At 41.0% G+C, this 21,315-nt stretch overlaps 2 protein-coding genes across 2 annotated transcripts; both read left to right on the top strand.

Annotated features, from left to right (window-relative positions):
* The first annotated feature begins 1,466 nt into the window (after positions 1-1,466).
* wnt9b (wingless-type MMTV integration site family, member 9B) lies at positions 1,467-7,351 on the top strand. Its single transcript, XM_006798211.3, has 4 exons — positions 1,467-1,650; positions 2,072-2,325; positions 3,747-4,012; positions 5,381-7,351. The coding sequence occupies exons 1-4, from the start codon at positions 1,565-1,567 to the stop codon at positions 5,840-5,842; spliced, it is 1,068 nt and encodes a 355-aa protein (XP_006798274.1). The 5' UTR covers positions 1,467-1,564; the 3' UTR covers positions 5,843-7,351.
* Positions 7,352-17,830: 10,479 nt separating this feature from the next.
* On the top strand, positions 17,831-21,315 carry gosr2 (golgi SNAP receptor complex member 2). Its single transcript, XM_006798209.3, has 6 exons — positions 17,831-18,009; positions 18,231-18,295; positions 18,918-19,026; positions 20,187-20,319; positions 20,441-20,581; positions 21,049-21,315. The coding sequence occupies exons 1-6, from the start codon at positions 17,981-17,983 to the stop codon at positions 21,208-21,210; spliced, it is 639 nt and encodes a 212-aa protein (XP_006798272.1). The 5' UTR covers positions 17,831-17,980; the 3' UTR covers positions 21,211-21,315.

Below are 21,315 nucleotides of genomic sequence, written 5' to 3'. Positions count from 1 at the left end.
TGTACTAACAAGGTGATATCCAAAAGGTTATTATCCAGAAATCTGACATAACCTGGGTTGATGTCTAGTGCATCCTTGAAAGAATTTGATGAAACTAGACAAGTGGAGGACAGAAGAAGCAGTGGCTGGCTTGGGAAAAAAAACCTATAAAGAAAAAACTATCTAGAAGAGTGTCTGAAAGTCATGTCCTTCAGAAAAAGAAAAAATCCTCCCAAAGACTGACACAGGACCTGAGAGATGGGATTGAGATGATCCTATAATTGATCCATCTAATTCAGGAAACAAAGACTCAGGTATGGGAAATCAGGCGACAGCTGGACTCAAGATTTATTGATTTATTTGAAGAGAAAAAAATCAAATTAAACATTTTTGGTTCAAATCATAATTAGTACAGAGGAGTTCAGGGGAGGAGTATGTACAAAACATAGTGGAGCCTCCACAATGATTTGGAGCTTCATTTTAGCCAGTGGCATTGGGAATCTTGTCAATATTGATTGAACTATGAATTCAGTGTCATCAGATTCTAAACCAATACCACCTCCTCTGGATGGATATATCCAATCATACACTATATAATTAATTTAAAAAAAATTGTAATATTATTGAGTATTAAGCTATAATTTACAACATAATTTGACAGACTTTTCCATTAAAGGATGGGACTGCCTTAACAAAAAAAAAAAAAACACCTCTCCGTGTCTCCTTCTTTAGCTTAAACGTGAATCAAATGTAGATACACAACCAAAGCATTAGTATTATTGTCTCTACGTTCATTTGTATTCCCAGATTTATTCTTTATTTTAAAAATCCTCTAGATGGGGCTCCATCCATGCCTGTTTTTTCTTTTTCTTTTTTTTCCCTTCGACTGTTTGGGACCAGATGGAATAGGTTTGATTGGAATAACAGACTTCAGTGTCTGATTCTGTCCTTTAATTTCAGAACTATTTTCAGACACGGATCCTTTGCTTTCTAGCCATGCGGGGTTTTTTTAATCCCGGCTTTTTTTTTTCTTTCAGTGTGTTTGCAGGATCACTGAATTTATACTCTTTAATAATACAATATAAGAACTTATATGTTAAGCAAAGAAAAAATCTTTTTGCTTTCTGAGCCCCTTTGATCAGACAGATGTTTGCTGTTATATAACCATCATCATGCATATAGACCCTATGTCTACTGTTTATTCATTGCTTCAGTGACAGTCCTACTCAAACTTTAGATTCAATCACGACTTTAATTAAGTTTTAATTGTATTATTATTATTATTATTATTATTGTTATTATTATTATTATTATTATTATTATTATGAGCTGATCTTGCATCTTCTGGGTGGCGTTACAGTGGGAGGGAACATACAGTAGCAATGTTGAGAGAATCCAATGACAGTGCGGCAGGATGATGTACCCTCCCCTAAGAGTCCTGCCTCCCAGCGGACCAGGGCGCCTGGCGCAGCGGATTGAGGGTCTGAGTGCATGAGGGGCCTCTTAAAGAGAAGCGCCGAGCGAACGGCACGGACTTTCTCTATTGAAGAATCAGCGAGATGAGGAACAGCGCCAACCCGGCATCATGCGCTCCAGGCTCCCGAGGACCGCCTGCCTATTGCGAATCATTGCACTCTGCATCCTTCTGTCGCACACTGCAGCTTATTTTGGGTCAGACGATGAACTTTTACTTGTACATTTTTATCTCGGTTGTTTGGCTTTTCTGTTTAAATCATTAGAAGTGACCACAGCCACAACCTTTACAAGCTTTAGCTGAATTACGCACGCGTAATTATATTTTTATAGGGCTGTTCAAAGTCCATGTACACGCTAATATGTTCCACTGAAACAAACAAAAAAAATCCATATTCGCAATTTCAAATGTATTTTAAGGTAAATGAACATAAAAGTTTTATTCCTGGATTTTCTTCGAGAGAGAAAATACCGTTGTGGGAACACATTTGTAATAACAACATATGCTGGAGTGGTGACAGAATAGTTTCATTACTGTGGTACAGGACGCAGTGTTTGTGTATTTTGTCACACACATACAATATCTAATGTGATTTTCCCCCCTCTTCTATAATCCTAGACTGACAGGTCGGGAACCTCTGGTGTTTTTACCAGCTCCGTTTTCCAATGAAGCTCCATCAGGAAAGGCCCACCTGAAGCAGTGCGAACAAATGACTCTGACGAGGAGACAGAAGAGACTCTGTCGCAGGGAGCCGGGCTTGGCCGAGACGCTTCGGGAGTCGGTGCGCCTCAGCCTCCTTGAGTGTCGGTATCAGTTCAGAAACGAACGCTGGAACTGCAGCCTGGATGGTCGGGGAAGTCTTCTGAAAAGAGGTGAGCCACTTTAACACTTTCCTTAATTTTGGGTTCTTGCTCAAGGTCATTGAGAAAGTCGGAAATTCTCTTTTATCTAACTACAAATTATGTCTTCGTCTTTATTTACCTGAAGTGCATGGCTGAGCAGTAAGTACAGGATGTTTTATAGATAAGCACACCTGTAGTGCTGCAGGCATGTTTTTGTCGACATAAGCTCATCAATCAAAAAGTGAAAATGAGAAAATGAACCAGTAAATAAATTTATGCGTAAACTTTTTACCACCAGTTTAACAGCTGTAAAAGTTTGTAAACAATAAGGTTTCTTGTTCAAATTTAACGAAATAGTTTAACTGATAGTTTATATTTTATTTCAAACAATACAACATTTTTACAAGCCCTTTTCTCACACAGGGAAGCAACTTTTTCAATAAGATGTATTACATGCTGTACAAGATAGAAACTGAATATACACCCGTTTATAAGGTCTTACAGGTTCTTTGTTTTGTTCCTAATGGTCGTTTGTTGCATTTCTAAATAAACAATTGAGACATGAGCTTCAACTATTTGCAGCAAAGTGCTGAAAATGATTACTGTGTAAAAAAAAAGTTTGGTAAGTTATTTTGTTTGAGAAAACCAGTGACAAAATTAATTTTCTTCATCTCATTTAAAGTTAAAAATGTTCCTAAGTCATTCTGCAGTACCAAAGAATGTATCAAGATAACACTCGGTAACTCCTCTGAACCCCTTGACTTGATACAACCTTTTAAAGTTTTTGAGAAGCTGCTTACTTGAATACTTTATAATTTACATGGCTTGATACACCTATTGATTAGCTACCGTTGGATCACCATATTGCACATAGCTCAAAAATCCCTCCTGTGCACATAAACTCCTTTAGGATCTTCTAAGCTTTATGCATATGGATATCAGCGTGTGGGAGAACATGAACAGGTCAGCACAGAGGTAATGAGGGAGTAGAAAGCCAAGAAATGTGGTGCGGTGCAGAGTGCTCAAGCCCTGTGGTTATTTTTATCTCGGGAAAGTGGCCATTCCCAGAGGAAAAGGGTGGCGTGATTACCCACTTTCATCTGGGAAAATCCTTCCTAGTCAAAATAATAATTAATTGGATCAAAATATACCATGGTGATGGCTCTGGGTGAAGCAAATAACAGTGCAAAACCAAAAGGAAATGTCAGGAGAGGAATTGCGACGTAAGAAAACTTGCAGAATTGCTGATGTTGTTGTAAACCCTGACAACGCATCGAGTCCTCTGTAAACATTCTGGCTTAAAAGGTTAATCGGTGACGCAAAAAGCATTTTGTTGTAAATTTGTTCTTTCAGAGCAATAACACCAATAGCTTTTGCATCCAAAGCCTTGAAAAAATGTAGCTTTAAATATTTTTTCTTTTCTTCCACCTCCCCTGATCCCTCTGCCACAGCTTTCAAGGAGACCGCATTCCTGCTGGCTGTGTCCTCTGCAGCACTGACCCATGCACTTGCCAAAGCGTGCAGCTCAGGTCGAATGGAGAGGTGCACTTGTGACGACTCCCCCGGGATCCAGCATCGGGAAGCGTGGCAGTGGGGGGTCTGTGGTGACAACCTGAAATACAGCACCAAGTTTCTCAAAAAGTTCCTCGGCCAAAAGAGGGTCAGCAAGGACCTGAGGGCTCTGGTGGATGCCCACAACATCAACGTTGGAATTCGGGTGAGTGTAGAAATATTACATCAATTATTCTGCAGCAAAACAGCGCACTCCTTGAAGCCTGAGGCGACAAAACGTACGCCTTAGCAACACTTAGTTCGATTAATTGTTCTGCGATTTTACCTGACAATTACACCTCTGACGCAGTCCCGAGTATCAAATGTTATTAAACTGTAATCCTCGCCTCTATATTTTTCATGGTGCCAGCCAGATAAATGCTCTCTGATTTGGTGCTGTCATCGGCCCGAGCGGATAACACAGAGGCAGAGGGTGAGGCAGTTGTAGCGAGGAGACAAGATGGCTGTGGGATGGTTGGAGCCAGGTGTTTTCAGGCATGATAAAGCTTGCTGTGCGGGCCAGCAGAAAATTAAAGGTCTCATTTCAGAGAGAACGATTATAACCGTGGCCTCTTTTTAATATACGAGCAAGCATTTTTTTCCACTTACTGGATCACTGTGCTCTTCATAAATCCACCTAATGTTCATAACCACCACTGTGTAGCTGTGAAATAGCAGGCCCCAGGGTCCTGTAGCTCACACCTAGACAAGGCTGATGTGGAGAAAAAGGAAAAACACAACTATCTTATCTAATCTTTACTGAGTTAAATGTTTTTCCCAGTTGACACCAGTGTGGCCAGAAGAGACCAGGAGCCGTGTTAACAAAAACTTAAAGTGGTCGGCATCCCTCATCTCACATTAATGGTGTTCTGAAGCCCCTGAGGGGTTCATGCCTGCAAAAGGAGGAACTGAGCAGAAGTACCTAGAAGTACCCTCTGGGTCTCTCTGTATGACCTGTCTCTGGCCCCTGCAAAGACAGCAGCTCTCAGGCTGAGTGATTGCTCTCATCACTGACCATCAAGCGCAGTGAACTATTAACCTAAATGAGGGGCACCACTACCAAATGCTGCATTATGTTTTTGGCACTTCTTGCGCAGAAATTCTTATTGATGTTTTCCATGAGCAGGCATGTACTAAAAACAGGGCGGAGAGATTCCACTCGCCCCTGTTTGTCACCTCTGCCTCAGGCCTTAGGAAAGAGAGGCAGGAGAGAAGCCGACAGAGCTAGTTTCAACACACAGAGGGAAAAAAAAAATAGCAAGAGCTGTCCAAGTGAGAAATGTGGGGTGAAATATGACATGCTGAACAGCATCTTTCAATCCATTATGTCAAATTTTTGACTGAGGTGAGCTAAAGGCACATATTGGCGGACCACCACTCCTAACCCCCTATGCACCCTGCAGGAAATTGTCTCACTCTTGCCAGATAGACCTCCCAGATAAGAGGCCAGGTAATGAATCAAAGTGAAGGAACTGACATTTCTTCCCTTTTCCCCTCCAATTCCTACCCCCCTCAACCTCCCATCTTATCCCAGGCAGTGAAGAGCGGACTGAAAACAACCTGCAAGTGCCATGGTGTCTCCGGCTCTTGTGCTGTACGGACTTGCTGGAAGCAGCTGTCTCCTTTTCACGACACCGGACGCCTGTTGAAGTATCGATACGACACTGCTGTGCGAGTGCTGAGCGTCACCAACGCAGCCACCGGGGAGACCGAACTCGCAAGCCCCCGTCGCCAAGGTCAGAGCCTCCGGACTACCGACCTGGTCTACCTGGAAGACTCCCCCAGCTTCTGCAGGCCCTCTCGCTACTCCCCTGGTACAGGTGGCCGTTCGTGCGCCAAAGACACAAGCTGTCAGAGTCTGTGCTGCGGACGTGGTTATAACACAGCCATGCGCCTCACCAGCCTGTCTTGCCACTGCCAGGTACGCTGGTGCTGCCACGTGGAGTGTCAGACGTGTGTGAGAGAGGAGGAGGTGTATACCTGCAAAAATGCATAGCTGAATGATGAGATAAAGACATTTGCAAAGACCTGAATAAAGAATGATCCTTTGAGTCAATGGAAAATGTGATTAAAAAAGAAATGAATCACTGATCATGGACAGGACTGAACTGTAATCTCCTATAGACACTTAACACTAAGGGATTGTGAACTGCATGGAATATACAAATGTAATAATATTATACTGCTGGTTATAGTCACTAAATTGATATGCAACAGCTTACTGTAGGTGAGGATGTTTTCAAACTACCCTGCTTTTCTCTCGCTGGATGCACTGAAATCTCACTCTCCTGAGGATGAGGAGGGAAAATGCTCTTACAGCAGGTACTGGACCGGACTGGAAGACACCGGATGCTGAATTCTGTCTGCAAGGAAGCTCTAAAAGGGATTTTGTTGTGTTGTAATTGTCTCCCTCCATTTCACTATTTATTGTGCCAGTTTTGTTGTACTGCTGCTTTATATTCTAATTCTTGGAATCAATTGTTATCAATGAGGCTAAAATAGCCTTTAAAGGAACCTACCTGTCTGACTTTCTGTCTGCTGTGGTGAACTTTTAGCTAAAGTTCAGTCCCGACTAAAAAGCACTTAAGTTGCTCTTGCTTCATGAGATCCTATGTGCATTATGAATTGTTTGTCTTTAGGCCTAAATATATGATTAGAAAGAATCACTGGAAGCTTTGAGCGGTGATTAATGCCACACAACCTACATTGTAACTGATGCATGAGAAGCTTATTGTGCAAGCAGAGAAGCTGGCTTTCAGTTGCTCTTATGGAAATGTCTATGGAAATCTTTACATGTGGACTAATGTGGGCTCAGTAGAACAAAGGGAAATACCTGGGGCAATAGTGAGGGAAACACCAAACACTGTGGTTAAAAATCACTTTTTTTGCTTAATTTATCAGCGTACCAGCCTGGCTCTTCTAATTCTGCTGTTTATAGAAACACACACTTTGCTATGCTTTCAAGTTTAAAATTATTTGGCCGAACCATTTGGTCTTCAAAGTCTAATTTAGCCACGTCTTTGTTCTGAATGCCTTTGAAGTGGGCTAATCATGCTCCTTATTTGCTCAAATTGCTAATCAAAGACAATCACCCAGTTTACTACCCTTATATATTCAACTTCAATGTGTCCATGTGTGCAGGTCAAAAGTGCCTGCCGGACCCCAAAGGTTTGTTTTTATTGGCCAGTTAATGTTTTCTCTGAGGGACTCTGAGCTGTATATATAATCTGAGTATAACTCATGTCAGGGGTCCTGGCGTCTGACAATGTGGAATCCTAATTTTCTACCTCACTTCATCTTTTGGCAAATATCAGTAAGATTTATGAGCTATGCAGAGTTATCCTCTCTGTAGATACATGTTTTCCCCTCTGCATTCGTTATAAATATCATATTTGAGATGTTTGTACAGCTCTTTTTTTAATTTGGTAATATATGAATACTCATTTTTCCAAAGCAATTTTTATAAAAATCTAGTTGCTTTACATTCTTATTTAAAACAAACAAGGTTAATAAATGGACAACGAGTCACAAGGCCTACGTGTTTGTTGTGTCTCGCTCAGCTGCTGCAGGCAAACACACTAAACCACGCGCACACGCACACACTTCACACGCAACAAGGAAGCGAGCGCAATACACCTGCCCGAAACACGGCTCCGTGCATCGACTGAGCAAAAAACCACTTCCTGCTCATGGTGGCCTGGCCTCCTTTTCATCTGAAAATCCTGTGGTCGTGCTGCATCGCCATCAACCGCCCAACCGCCCAACCAAAAGGCGAGGGCTGCGTGCGCGGAGAACACGCTTACAGGTGTTGTGCCTCTGGCCAGCGCACCAGCCGCGATGACAACCATAATGCAGATGATGACAAAGGTGGTGACTCAGAGGAGCGCTGTCTTACAGAGCATTTGACCCCCGATTCACCATTAGAAAGTTACAATCGACCGCCCCACAACGATGATGAGAGCAGTTTATGCGCTATTATCCCTGAATCATAACTTTCCACTCATTTGCAAGGCATCAGTGAACCTACAGCATACAGAGGGCTATTGTATAAGGTATTTATAGTGTGCTCTCTGGTGCTTTTGATGTTGCTCTCTAATTACTGTGATTACGCATTATTATTCCTTATTAGAACATTCACTTAAAACCCAAAGCATTGCAGTAAATTATAAGATAATTTTTTTAAATTACTTTATATTATTGATGTAGAGCAAGTTATTGTTGGGGCAAATTAGCTTTTAAGTAAGATGAGTAAACTTGTCTTGGCTGTTCAGATATTTTAATGAATTTTAAGGACTACCTTGCGTAGAAGAAAAAAACAGCTGTTTGCTTTAATGGCAAAACTTTATGGAGAGCCAAATGTCACCTTGGGGAAATAGGGAAAGGTTAGCAGAGAAAAAAAAATCTTAAAGGTTTTCTTGTTTTTGTCTAAAACTATTCCAAAACCAAACCTATGTATGCAAATATTCAAAGTTTCAGTTTTACTAAACTTCATGTATTTTCACTATGATACATATCCGGCTTTAGTGATTTGAATTCTGACAGCTTGTTAAAGCCACTGCGAAGCCTTTAAAGGTATTTTACCTCAAGCAATAAAATGCACCACTGCTTACTATGAATCACCAGCGGCTTACTCTAACTCTGACTTTATGATATTTCACCCTTTTTGTTTCCCATAGTCTTTAGGACAGTTTCACATACTTTCCCAAAGCCTTAAGCTAACATGATCATTTAAAGAATCACTTGGTTAAATAGGGCAGGTTTTTTTTTTTTTTTTAAGATATTGAAGAGTTCATACTTTAGTGATATGTGATCTCCACTGGACCGCAGCAATATTCTTTGGTCTGTCCAGCAACTGTATTGTATTGCCTCTTTGAACCTTTGAATGTGTCCTTTGCTGCAAAACTAATTTCCCTTCTCAGACAATAAAGTTGAAAAATTCAGTTCAGCTGTACAGAAAATGCGTCAGCATCTCTCCAATGACTGAGGTCAAACCAGTTTGTGTGGTCAGACTACTGACTCACCACATTAACTCATCATATTATAATAATCCAGATCAATATTTAACGTTATTCATCATGAATGTCATCTATTAAAAAGCTGCAGGATAAAGAGCAAGACGGCGGAGTGTGTCACGGAAAGAAAGGTGGAGCGGGGTTTAGATATTGAGGGACATGAAGGAAAAAGATGAGGATGGAGGGATGAGAAGGGATAGCTTGTGGCCCCGGGAGGCCTATCCCCTGCTGCTGCTCTTGTTGTTTTATAATGAACTCCTAAAGCTTTCATTTCCCTCACTACCCTCACTGGAGGGGGCGCAGCGATGGGGGCTGCTGAGTCCACGGCCGGATTCGCACGCACAAGCCCCAGGGGTGGGGAGCTTTGAGCTGGATGGGGGGGCCGGACTGAGCAGAGGTGCAATAGCCAAGCGCCTGTGTGTGTGTTTGAAAGAGTCCTGACAGCAGACAGGTGAGGGCGAAACGGTTTTTGCATATGTGTGTGTGAGCATACTTGCCGAGTGCACACCTGTGGTCACTTCAGCCGTGTTTGTAGTGAGGTCCTCGTGTGCGGGTGTGGGCTATAGTCACCCTGCCATGTGCCGGAGCTTCTCTCTGTCTGCCTGAGACACTGAATAACATAGATAATGTAGGTTAAGGCTGACGGTAACACTATCTCCTGCGTCTTCACTGGCTTGGTTCAGGTAAAGGTTACTATGCCGGGTTGGGCTGCAGCAGTGCACCATGCTGTGATAGATGAAGATGAATTGGCAAATCGGGGCTGGGGCATTTTTTCAGATATGTATTATATTTGCGTTGCTTAGCAAAAAGATATTATCCATAGAGACTTACATAGCTTTCAGGTTTATACATCACTCATTTGTGTAAGAACAGTAGATGTTAACTCAAGCGTGGAAGGCTCGGTAGATACTTTGCTCAAGGACACAAAGCGAAGTCCTGTCCTGTAATCGAAACCTCTGAGCCCCAGGTCAAACATCTACACCCTACAAGACTTCCGCCTCTGGAGAGGAGACTCTCAGACAGCATTGGAGCTGTGCCTAATCCCCACACCCTGACATCACACGGAGATAATTAAATAATGAAGACGACGAGGAGAGGAATGGATTTGGTGAAGAAGAAGAGGGAAAAGAGAGATACGGAGAGTTGTGAATACAGCATGGGGTAGGAATTTGGAATGTGAAATGACTAATGCAGTTGCTCAACCCACAACAAGAACATGCACTGCCTAGAGCTATGACAAGGCTGAGTGCATACCTCGAACTCAGAGGCTGGGTTGGACTGGGATGGTGGCTGAGTTCCTCGCAGTAGGTGATGAGATAGTGCATGCCTGTTTGATGGTCAATTAAGCGGGCACAAGGTTTAAATGATGAATCGTTTGGTTTGTTCACCTGCGGATGGAGAAAAACAAGAAGAGCTGACAGGTATTACAATACAAATGATTAGTTCATACAAATTAATATAGGATACTAAATCAATCAAAGGAAAAATATGAAACTTGGAGTACAGGCTTTGCATTAGAGCTTGGAGAGACTGAATGAGGATCTATTTTGTCTGTCAATAAAACATTGAAAACATTTTCTTTTCTTTTTGTCTCTCATAAATTAGAGTTGGAAGGGATAAGCAGCCTCGTGGTTCTTAGAGGGAACCGATATCATTGTTGACCTTTTATGGATCTTCACATTTTTCCAAAATTAATTAAATTTCTTCTAAACTGAACTGATTTGATTCCAATTGAAATCCTTCTAAGCTTATGGTATTTTTAAGCATGTTAGCGCTGTAGACAGTTTAATAGATGGATGTAGCTTGGTCTAAAAATTGAAGATCACAGGCAGTGGCTTAAGCCTGCATTCTTTTTCATCGTCACCAAGGGAAGACTCAGAAAAATTATCCGGTTATATATAAATTTGCGGCAAAATAGTCCCGTCTCCCTTGTTCAGTGACCTCACTAATTGATCCTGATGACTTCATGACCTTACACACTAAATAGAACATTAGGTCCATCAGTGCATTCATTTGCTTTCTTCTCTTTCCCCTCACCCCCAACATGGGTTGATCAAAGTGCAGTACTACTAAAAGGAATAGAAAATACATTAAAAAATAAAACTAAAGTGTAATAAACTCACTCCCATTTAAATGCTAGGGTGTAAAGATGTGTCTTCAAGTGGGATTTAAAAGATGTGGAGAGTTGGTGAGGTTCTATCCCCTGCAACACATGCAACTATAGCAAAAGCCTGTGTCATCTGTGCTTTAGGCTCAGCTCACCTTAAAGTATGCATAGTTTTAAGTTCAGAAAGAGGGTACGAATTGCAAGGGAAGATCTGATTATTGGGCTTTTCTCTATAATATTGCAAGGACTTTACCTTACAATATAAAGGGGACCGTTCTTGTGATTTGATGCTATACAAATAAAACTGAATGTAAATCGACATGAATTGAATTCATTTTATGCAACTTGTCCAGGTTGCAGGGGGAATGGTTTAAGCAGAAACACAGAGACTTTCCTCTCCCCATCTACCTCCTCCAGCTCTTCCAGTGGGACCACAAGGTGTTCCCTTGCCGGCCAAGAGATATGATCTCTCCAGCACGTCCTGGGTCTGCCCCGGGGTCTCCTCGCATTAGGACATGCCTAAAACATCTCACCTAGGAGTTACCCAGAGGGCGTCCAAGTCTGATGCCTGAACCTTCTCAATGGTTCCTCTCAGTGTGGAAGATTTAGTGGCTAAACTCCTACTGAATGACACCCATCTTTGAGGGAGAGCCCAGACACCCACAAAGGAAGTTAAATTCCATGTATCCAAGATCTCTACCAGTCACTACCCATAGTTTGCAGCCATAGATTTTCCAGTAAGTTTCAAGCTTTGATTTCACTCTAAGATCTTTTGTTTCCAAATATCTTCTTTCTTCCTGAGGTTTGGGTTCTCGAACCTGTTGAGATTCATTTGTTTTTGTTTGAGCTACCCATCTGTAAAGTCTTGAGACTCCTTCACAGGTTGTGATTTAATGGTTTGGACAAAAACATTCCACAAACACATACAAACACCTGCCAAAGTACACAAACCTACAATGACAGCGCCGATGACACATTCACAGGCAGACGCTCACAGAATGGGTTGATTTCTGGTAGTTTTTAAAAAAAAAAGTATAACACAGGAGTGCTGATGAACTGGTTTTACATAACAAAGATACCTGCAGATGTTTACCCGATTCCTCTTAAACTGTCCATTCTCAAGCCCCACAACTACCCACCCATTGGGAAGCTCCTGTGGGAGGCTGTTCTCATGCTACTCCACAGAAACACCTGCAGCACCAACAGAAGAGTTTACATGGCAGCTGCTGTGATAAGAGCCCACACACCTACATAACTGACTCCTCTGCTCGATAAATGGCACTCCTCTTGCTTTTTCTCTCACAGCCACATGTGCACACTGCACACACACACACACACATACACTCACTGACCTCCATCACAATCAAAACTAAACTTTCCCACATCGACTATGTCCAGGAAAGAAAAACACAGATAATGTTCTGAGCTATGTCTTCTCCCCAACCGGCAACATCTCTGAAAAAGAAGTCTGGTATGTTGCCTGTGATTATTTGTGATACAATACCTACACAATTATGCTGTCTGCTGGCTTTATTTCCACCAGTGTTCACAATTCAATCGTGATTCTCATTAAATGGATGCAGGTAGACAAAAACATTTCTTTTGAGCTCTGTACACCACACAATTTTGTTCACACACACACAGCGTAATGATGAGAGTGTGGTTTAAAGTGGTTGCATGACTGTGGGAAGGGAGCTGTCAGGCCGGGGAACCCCGGTGCAGCACTTCGTGCCACTGCTGTTTTTAATCGCATCCTCGCAAAGATGAAATCCAACCACAGGGGTGGACAGCATCTCTCATCCTCAGAGGTCTTAGTGTCACAGGTGGTTAACCAGAGGGCTGCATATCTGTGGGTATGTGTGTATGGGTCTGGCATGAGTATGATCACTTTTAGGAGAGAAAAAAAATACAGCATACCAGGAACCAACAGAGGGAGACAGTAATGCTGATCACCTGTGCCCATTTCAAAAGCTTAGTCTTCTCCACTGAAGAGAAATCTATAGATTTACAAAAAATGCATTTCACTCAAATCATGTACAAGATGTCTGTGAAGGTTCTCAGTCATCCAGGTCATCGTAGTCTAAGGAGCTTGGAAAGAAAAGCCAAACGTGAAAACTGAAACGTCTTCAAGCAACTTAAAGAAGTCCAGACGCTTTTCTTTCCAAGCTCCTTAGACCATGTACAAGACCTTAATAGACCAAATATTTCTTAAATAGCACTAAATCAATACCAAATAACAAATACAAACTTTAGAGCACTTTGAAATAAAAAGAGTAAAGGGGGCAGTTGTATTTCCACACAGCCTGCAGCGATGGGCTGATGTAAGACAATCACCCTGTGGTTTTATGCTTATTTGCGGTTGCCTTGCATCATTATGTTGTTGTCCTTTATCTGTTTTTAGTTTTGTTTCGTCTCTTTGTGGCTATTCGCAGACATTCCATCATTAAAAGTAATATTGCCGCAGCAACTGGGGTGGTCATATAGACTGTCCCTCTGGGAGGAGGGGGTGCTGCCCTCTGGACCCCCAGCTGGACTCCTTTCACAGTAAAACCCACTGAGATGTTGGGAGCTTATGAGTTTTTCCTGTCATCTCTGACAGGCCCTCATTTGCTTTCATTCAGCGCCTCGTCACAGCTTCAAAGACGAGTGGCTCACCTGCCTCAGGGAAGAAGCGAAAAGATCAGTGTGCCTTTAAAAAAATGACTGGTATCCAGAAATTGTTGACCCTGGGCAATTTTGCTCCTCATAATTGGCTTCTTCACTGTGTCTGTCTTGGGCAATCATTGTAGAGTTATGATGTGTTATACTGCCTGGAAAACATCATTAAGTACATTGTAGGGAAGTGATTCAATAACATATCATTTTCCCTTGATGAACAAAACAGTGTTGGGGTGCGGGGTAAGTCTCTGAGTACATCCAGTGCTTTCATTTCTCTACTGAACAATAACCAGGCTGCTGTGTTTTCTAAGCAGTACAGGGAGACTGATGCAGCACTAAATGTTGTTTGGTTACAAGACCCCCAAAGGGGCTAAGATAAATCACATTTCCTAACAACAAAGCAGCAACATACATGCATGTTCTCATATAAATATATTTAATACATACCCATGCTTCCCTTAAAATCATTGTTAACATACAAGTCTTGAGCCACCTCACATTTCTTTATGTAGTATTTTGCTTCCAAGTAGCCAGAAAGTTTTAAAGTGGTCGTGAGAAGGCTTCCTGAAGGACTTTTAGAGTTTTATTTGGACTCAAAGTGATAAATCAGTGTTGTCTCTATACATAACAGACAACTTAGTAGTGAACCAATTAGAAATTGTATCTTTAGACACTTTGTTTGTGTCATAAAAACACTAAATTATTTCCCATTATTTAGGTGAATCTGTGAAAAATGCCAAACACAACACAAGTTTGAAGGGAAATAGTATTTTTGAACCAACAAGGTGATTCCAAAAGAATTATTAGTTGTAAACTTGCCGTTTTTCGGCATGGTGTGCAACGTGTTCTTAAAAAAATTGAGGATTCACAACAAGTGGAGGACAATGTATGTATAAAAAGTATGTACAGCAGATGAGCAGTATCTGAAAGTCATGCCCTTAAGAAAAATGGAAAAAGAAACCTTGAGAACGAGTCCTAAAGACTATTTAAAGAAATTACAAGAGAGAGTTCTGGCTACCTTAAGAAATAAAGGTGGTCATTCTAAATTGTACTTTTCAAGCTCATCAGTATTAATTTACTGTATTTTTATGTATGTTTCCTGTTTTTTTTTGCCAAATATAAAGGTTTTCCACAATACTATGCAAACACTTTTGTGCAGTAAAATCTATACACTACCCCTCAATAGTTCAGTTATCTGTTTATACTACAACTGAGGGTAAATATTGTAGTGCTGTATAAAGCAGAAGTACGTAACAAAATTGTAATACAGTTTTCTTCTAAAGCAATATCTCAATAAAATAATTCTGTTCTGTATCATCATCATCCAAATTCCTCAAAATTACAAGAAAATTAATTAAAATAGGAGAAAAGGATGAATGTTACATGTGTATTAAGGTATGACAGTGACAGTTTGTGCTAACTCGCTCAGTCAAAGTGATCAAGGCTCCACACCTGGAGTCTGGATTCCAGTTTGTGCCCGTGGTGATCAGGTGTGGATGAAAACCAGTAAGCTCATCTCATCCTTTCCTCAGGGCTGAAACATAAAGGACAGACGGCGAGAACCCCACGACCTCCAGAGATGTGCCTCATGTATTGCTCAGAAATGGTTTAAGAGGGGTTATTCCTCCTTCTCGCTACCTCTTGTCTATTCCGAGCAACAGGTTAAAGCCGTATGCATCCAGTCACTACCCCGAGGATATGTTATGACAACCAAAAATGGTGAACTGCAAGAGCAAGAAGTGGCATGAACAGATCTCAAGATTTCTGACATGTGGGGGTGGGTGAAAAGGACCTCTGTTCAGAAGTGTCTAGCCTGAAGATACAACCATCAACTCATGTAGCATCAGGCAGCCGTGGAAAAGTGTCTGGGCCAACTTCTGATTGCTGTGCTGAATGAGGAAAACAAATACAGGTATCACCTCCAAACAGGAGCTCATTCCACAAAGTATGTTAATGTTTATGTTTCCCTTGCTTTCCCTTGCACTCGTTTATTCTTTCTTCCCTAACAGGTAGACACCACACTGATGGAGGGTATGTATAGGGTGATTGAGATGTGGTTTTATTAAGGCGCCAGGCAGCGCTCCAAGGTGCTTTCCTCATAATAAATCACCAAGGAACTATTGTGAAATTTAGAGTTTTTTTCACACCCTACTCCATGACAGAGCCAGTTTGTGGCTGGCAAATCTGACATCTTCTCTTCAGTGTTCGTGAATTGTAATCTCACTATGAAGTTTAATAATATTAGTTTTGGTGACTCTGGCTGCAGGCAAGAAGAGGAGAACAGCTTCTGGGTGGACAAACAGGAACACTCTGACACCTGACTGTGGAAAAAGAGGATGGCCTAATTAGACCTAGTCAGGGAGAGCTGACAAAAGCTCGCCTTAGGACATGTTTCTTAGAGTCTTTCCTGTGACATGTCTACGTGTCAACAGATTATGCTGTATCTTCTCAAAGCTTGTCTTTGTAGGCCAAAGACTTCTGTGTCCTAAAAGAATATCAAATGCAATGGAAAATGTAGCCTAAGGCTCAGATTTACACGTTGGGAGTGTAGCATTGTCCAATTACAGCCTGTCCAGAAACAGGAGTTTCGTGCCCATGTACACTTATGGTCAGATGTTTACATTCATCATAAGCATGAATGTCATGGTAATTTTTGGCCTTTAGTGGTTACTTTGAACTTTTCTTTTTACAGAGTGCAATGATTGTACGGCATACACCTTTGGAAAAAAAACAAACAAGAATTGAGTTCATAAGGTTGAATTTAATTTGGATAAACCACACGGTCAAAAGTATACTTACAGGCTCAAATATATCAATACACTTCCACTAATAGTGTATAGTTGAATGTCTCTTAGCAAGTTGCACAATAACAGGAATTAATCATGATTCTTGTTTTTTAAAGTCATTAAAATAAATTACAATTTTGAACTGTGTTGTATCGAAATGTTCTATATATTTACTGAGCGTGAGTCTGTGAGCCAACTGTCTTCCCAACATTTTGTGTTACTATACTATCTTGTGTCATATATTTATTATTATCATTATTTATGTACTATCATAACAAATAATATTTTAAAAATATATAAAACTAACAAAAGTAACTGGAACTAAACGGAATTTAACACACACAAAAAAGAGTAAAATTAAAGCAAAAATACATTAAAAAAAATAAAACTATAACATTATTGTATATAAATATAACATTATAATATATTATAAATCTATTTTAGGAATACAATTTTAGGAATTAAAAAGACTGGTAGACGTAAGGGATTACATTTTCAGCGTCCAAAATTGAGGAGGAGTGAGCAGTCTTCTCTCCCATAAAAGTTTCTGAAACATAAACAGTGACATAATAAAAGTATCAGTATATGAAAAGGCTTCCAGTCAAAAAGAGGTGAACAAAGTGCCGGGGGAATGCATAAAACATAATACTGAGAGAAGAACAGGAGTAAAATGTATTACATATTAACCTTTGACAATTATGAAATAGACTGTACCAGTATTCCAGGTACAGTAGTGCATCCAATTTGATTTGAACAAGTGAATTAATTAACATAAAATAAAATATTATATATATATATATATATATATGAATAATTAAAGAATGAACGAAATACTGCGTTATGGAGTTTTATATTGGTCAATATTTTTTTATTAAATAATAATATTAAACTTACCAAAAATGATCAAAAGTTGGATTGGAAAACAAATATTTTTGTCGGTTGGGCTATTCAATAAACAAATGAAAATATTTATATCACAAAGTGCGAACTTTTCACTTATTAAATAAAAAGCTTTGCACGTAAATCCAAAGTAAATACATACGATGGAAAAAAACAACAACACTTAAATCACATGAATAATCAATATACAGTAATACAGTATAAACCTTTCCATGACATGCTTTACATGGCATATCCTGGACACTGAAAAAATAAAGCGTCTTCATTTCACTGATAATGCAGTATTTGCCGTATATTATCTATGTCTTTTTCCAGTTTTGGTCAATATAAATAGAGGAGCAGGGGTATTCTGGGTGTGTTCATTTCGTCACTTTTTTAAAAAGATTTTTATCTAAAACATTAAAAACCGCAATAAAAACACTCCTTTTACAGTCTGCTGACAGAGATGTGTAATTAAGAAGGAGTGAGCTCTCTTCTATATTTCACTCTGTGTGATGACGTCGCGCGGCTTCCGGTTTCCTATTTCCGTACACAAAAGCTCCGCTGATGACGTGTAAACTCCTCTAACGTTAGCTACCAAGCTAACAGAGCCGCTTGTCACAATTAAAACTATTATAACAAAATAACGCGATAAAGTAAGGGAGGGCGAAGCGTTTCTTAGATCGGGAAAAATGGAGACGCTTTACCACCAGACCAACAAGTGAGTTCTCTTGTCTGACGTGGAAACGGTGCCCGTTAGCTACCACTGCTAATGAGCCTAACTTATTATCACTTTTACTTCTGCTGCAGCAGGCTTATATCCGCATAATACGATTATTAAACTATAAATATGGCGCATACCAATATGTTCATGTACAGTAATAATTAAAACAAAAATTGTTTTTATTGCTGCTCACTAACGGTATGATCGTTGTGGATTAGGCAAATCCAGGAGGTTCAGTCTCTAATGGGAAATCTGGAAAAGACAGACCGCCAGTCAGTTCACTGTAAGTGACCAGCTGTCATGATTGTAAGGGGCTCTGCCCCTGCTCTGTGTGGGAGTGTTGTTGTGGTACAAAGCTGTCATTCCTAATGGCACCACCTCTGATGAAATCCCCTTTGAAGAGCTTCTAATTTCTGCTCAGAACCGGGTCCTTGTTATGGCTGCTTCTTCCTCTCACATATATAATGATAAAAGCCAGAGCTAATTGTTTTCTGTGGATAGTGCCTGGCCGTTCAGTTCTGTGCCCAGCTGTTGCCAAGACAGGAAGTAGTAGGGTGGGTGGTGTGGCAGATAATGGTGGGAGCCGGGCAGTGAACTATACTCCCCTTCACAAATGATGACATAAGGTTTATTTTAACCCCAGGGGAGGATGTAAACCTATGCAGCTACTAATGAGCTGGGGTCGCTTAAGTGATGAATGCTACCCTGTGACACCTGGGTATATTATTAGAAGACAAACAGCAGCCCAAACTCTTTTCTTTATATATATTGGAAGACATGTTTGAATCAATTCAGTATGTAAGTAAATTAGCCAGTAAATTTCAAAATTATGAATTGTAATTTCACAGCCTTAACTGATGTCTTCCCTGCAATTCTCTCTTCTTCATTTCTCTCTGTTTTACAAGTGTTAGAAAATGAACTGCAAGCTAGAATCGACCAGATCTTCAATCATTTAGAACGCCTTGAGATCCTGGCCAGCAAGGAACCGCCAAACCGCCGCCAGAATGCCAAATTGTGAGTTTGGATTTAAACAATAGACGGTGACCATAAAGACACAGAAACAGCAGGGTGTATCATATGCAATAAAGGCAGGAGGAGGGTTAGATGATGAAGAGGCAGCCGCGTCCTGCCCTGTGGCAACGTGGCTCTGTGAAAACATTTCCTCAGAAGCCCTCGTCATCACCAGCATTCCTGCTGCATTGGGCAAAGATTCATTTCTGAGCTGGATAAACAGGCCTTAGGGGGGACAGTGCACCCCATTCCACAGCGCTCCTTTAATCTTAGCAGGTCTCTGGTGGGGCCTGAGTGAACTCAGGGAGGGGAAGGGCGTGGGGGATTGTGGGGACTCTTCAAAACAAGCACATAAGATTTGAGAGCAAAATAAATGTTCTCCTTCAGTACAACTGCTGATACACTGAATTGTGAAAAAGGGTGCAGTAAGAGTTAGCACCACTGTCAAACAAGGGTGGAGAGACAGTACATTAAATTCCTCAAATCTGTTAAAAGTTCCCCTCCAGTCCTCTTCATAATCAGCTGATTCTATTTATTTATTTATTTGGTACAATTTAACGAGGATGTCGACAGACAGCAGCCTGGTGCATAGCTGCATATGAAACTTTTCTGAGTCTCCCAACACAGAATCTGGTTAATTTATTTTATCTAGTTAAAAATAAGTTTGACTAAAAAACCCAGCAGAATTTGGTTTAATGAAATGATCATCCACTCCATGCAGTGTGAACCTGTAACCTGTACTGTAAAAGGGTCGTGAGTGCTGAAAGTGGAAGTCAGTTCCTGATTTGGCTGATGCGGTGCTAAAAGTCAGAGGGAAGAATACATTGTTTTCCCCTGCCAGGGATGAAAAATTATTTAGCAGAGACAGGGATGTGTAGACCAGAGTGGGAGAAATCCCTCCCATCCTCCCTGACAAATCACACCCTGGCTATAGTACTTGCACATTATACGAACTGCAAGCTTAAATTGAGAAGTGTTCGAAAACTCCAAGTAGCCTGTTACCTCCCACAGTGGGCAAAAATGCATTTGAAATCTCTATAGATTACTCTTTGAGGTGACTGGATTGCTTTGTAAAGATTTGCAGGGACCCGCAACTTTAAATTGGAAAATGTTTGTTGTAGTTGTAAAACTGGACACAGTTTGAATCCTTTTCTTTCTCTCAGACGAGTGGACCAGCTCAAGTATGATGTCCAGCACCTCCGGAGTGCCCTGCAAAATTTCCAGCACAGACGCTATGCCAGAGAGGCCCAGGAGAGAGAGAGGGAGGATCTCATGAGCCGCACCTTCACCACGAATGTATGTAAATTGTCTAATAGTGATCAAACTGGTGATGGGTATTGATGTGAATGCAACATTTTAAGCTAAAAAAAAGAATCTAGAGTTTGTGTAAATTACAGAGATTCCTTTTGTTTAATAGGACGCAGATACCTCCATCCCCATAGATGAGACCCTACAGTTTAACTCCAACTTGCACAACGCACACAGAGGCATGGATGACCTCATCGGCAGTGGCAGCAGCATCCTTAATGGTCTCAGAGATCAGAGATCTACGCTAAAGGTTAGTGACTTAACACAGCAGAAAAACAAGTCTACATCTGTAGCTTATTTAAAACATTTGTTAAACAAAGGAAGCGGAATAGAAGGCGGATTGAATTAAGTTTCCTGACCCACTTTCTGGTGTCCATGACGATCACAATAGTCGTATTGTTAGTGTGCTCATGCTCAGCTAGAGGGTGAGTGTGTTTCCAAGGAGGAGATGGGCTTCCTGGTTTTGCTTCAGGCCTCTTCTTATCAGGGTGTGTCTGTTGATCAGCACTCTCAGCCTGGTTGTCTAGCCATGAGAAACCTCTGACGGAGTGGCGCGTCAGGGAGGGCGTTGGCACTCAACGTCTCTCAAAATCAGAGGAATTAGTGGAGATAATTACAATGTGGTCATGGAAACATTTTGTTTATTTATGGCTCTTATAAACTGTCACATGTGATCATTGCTGTTGAAATGAGTGTGGCTGTTTTGGCTCTGCACAGGGAACTCATAAGAAGATGCTGGATGTGGCTAACATGTTGGGGCTGTCAAACACAGTGATGAGACTTATAGAAAGGCGAGCCACCCAAGATAAGTTCATCATGATTGGAGGCATGCTGCTGACCTGCGTCTTCATGTTCCTGGTAATCAGATACCTGGGCTGACCTCCAACCATCCACAAGGATCAGTCGTGGACATTTCTGCAGCACATCGTCCCTCATGATATGAATTTCTAACATTAAAACCAACTTTCATAAGTTGTTCCCTTA

This window comes from Neolamprologus brichardi, chromosome 4 (genome assembly GCF_056152115.1).
Source record: "Neolamprologus brichardi isolate AB-2024 chromosome 4, ASM5615211v1, whole genome shotgun sequence".
NCBI lineage: Eukaryota > Metazoa > Chordata > Actinopteri > Cichliformes > Cichlidae > Neolamprologus > Neolamprologus brichardi.
This window is presented reverse-complemented; position numbering and strand designations above follow the sequence as displayed.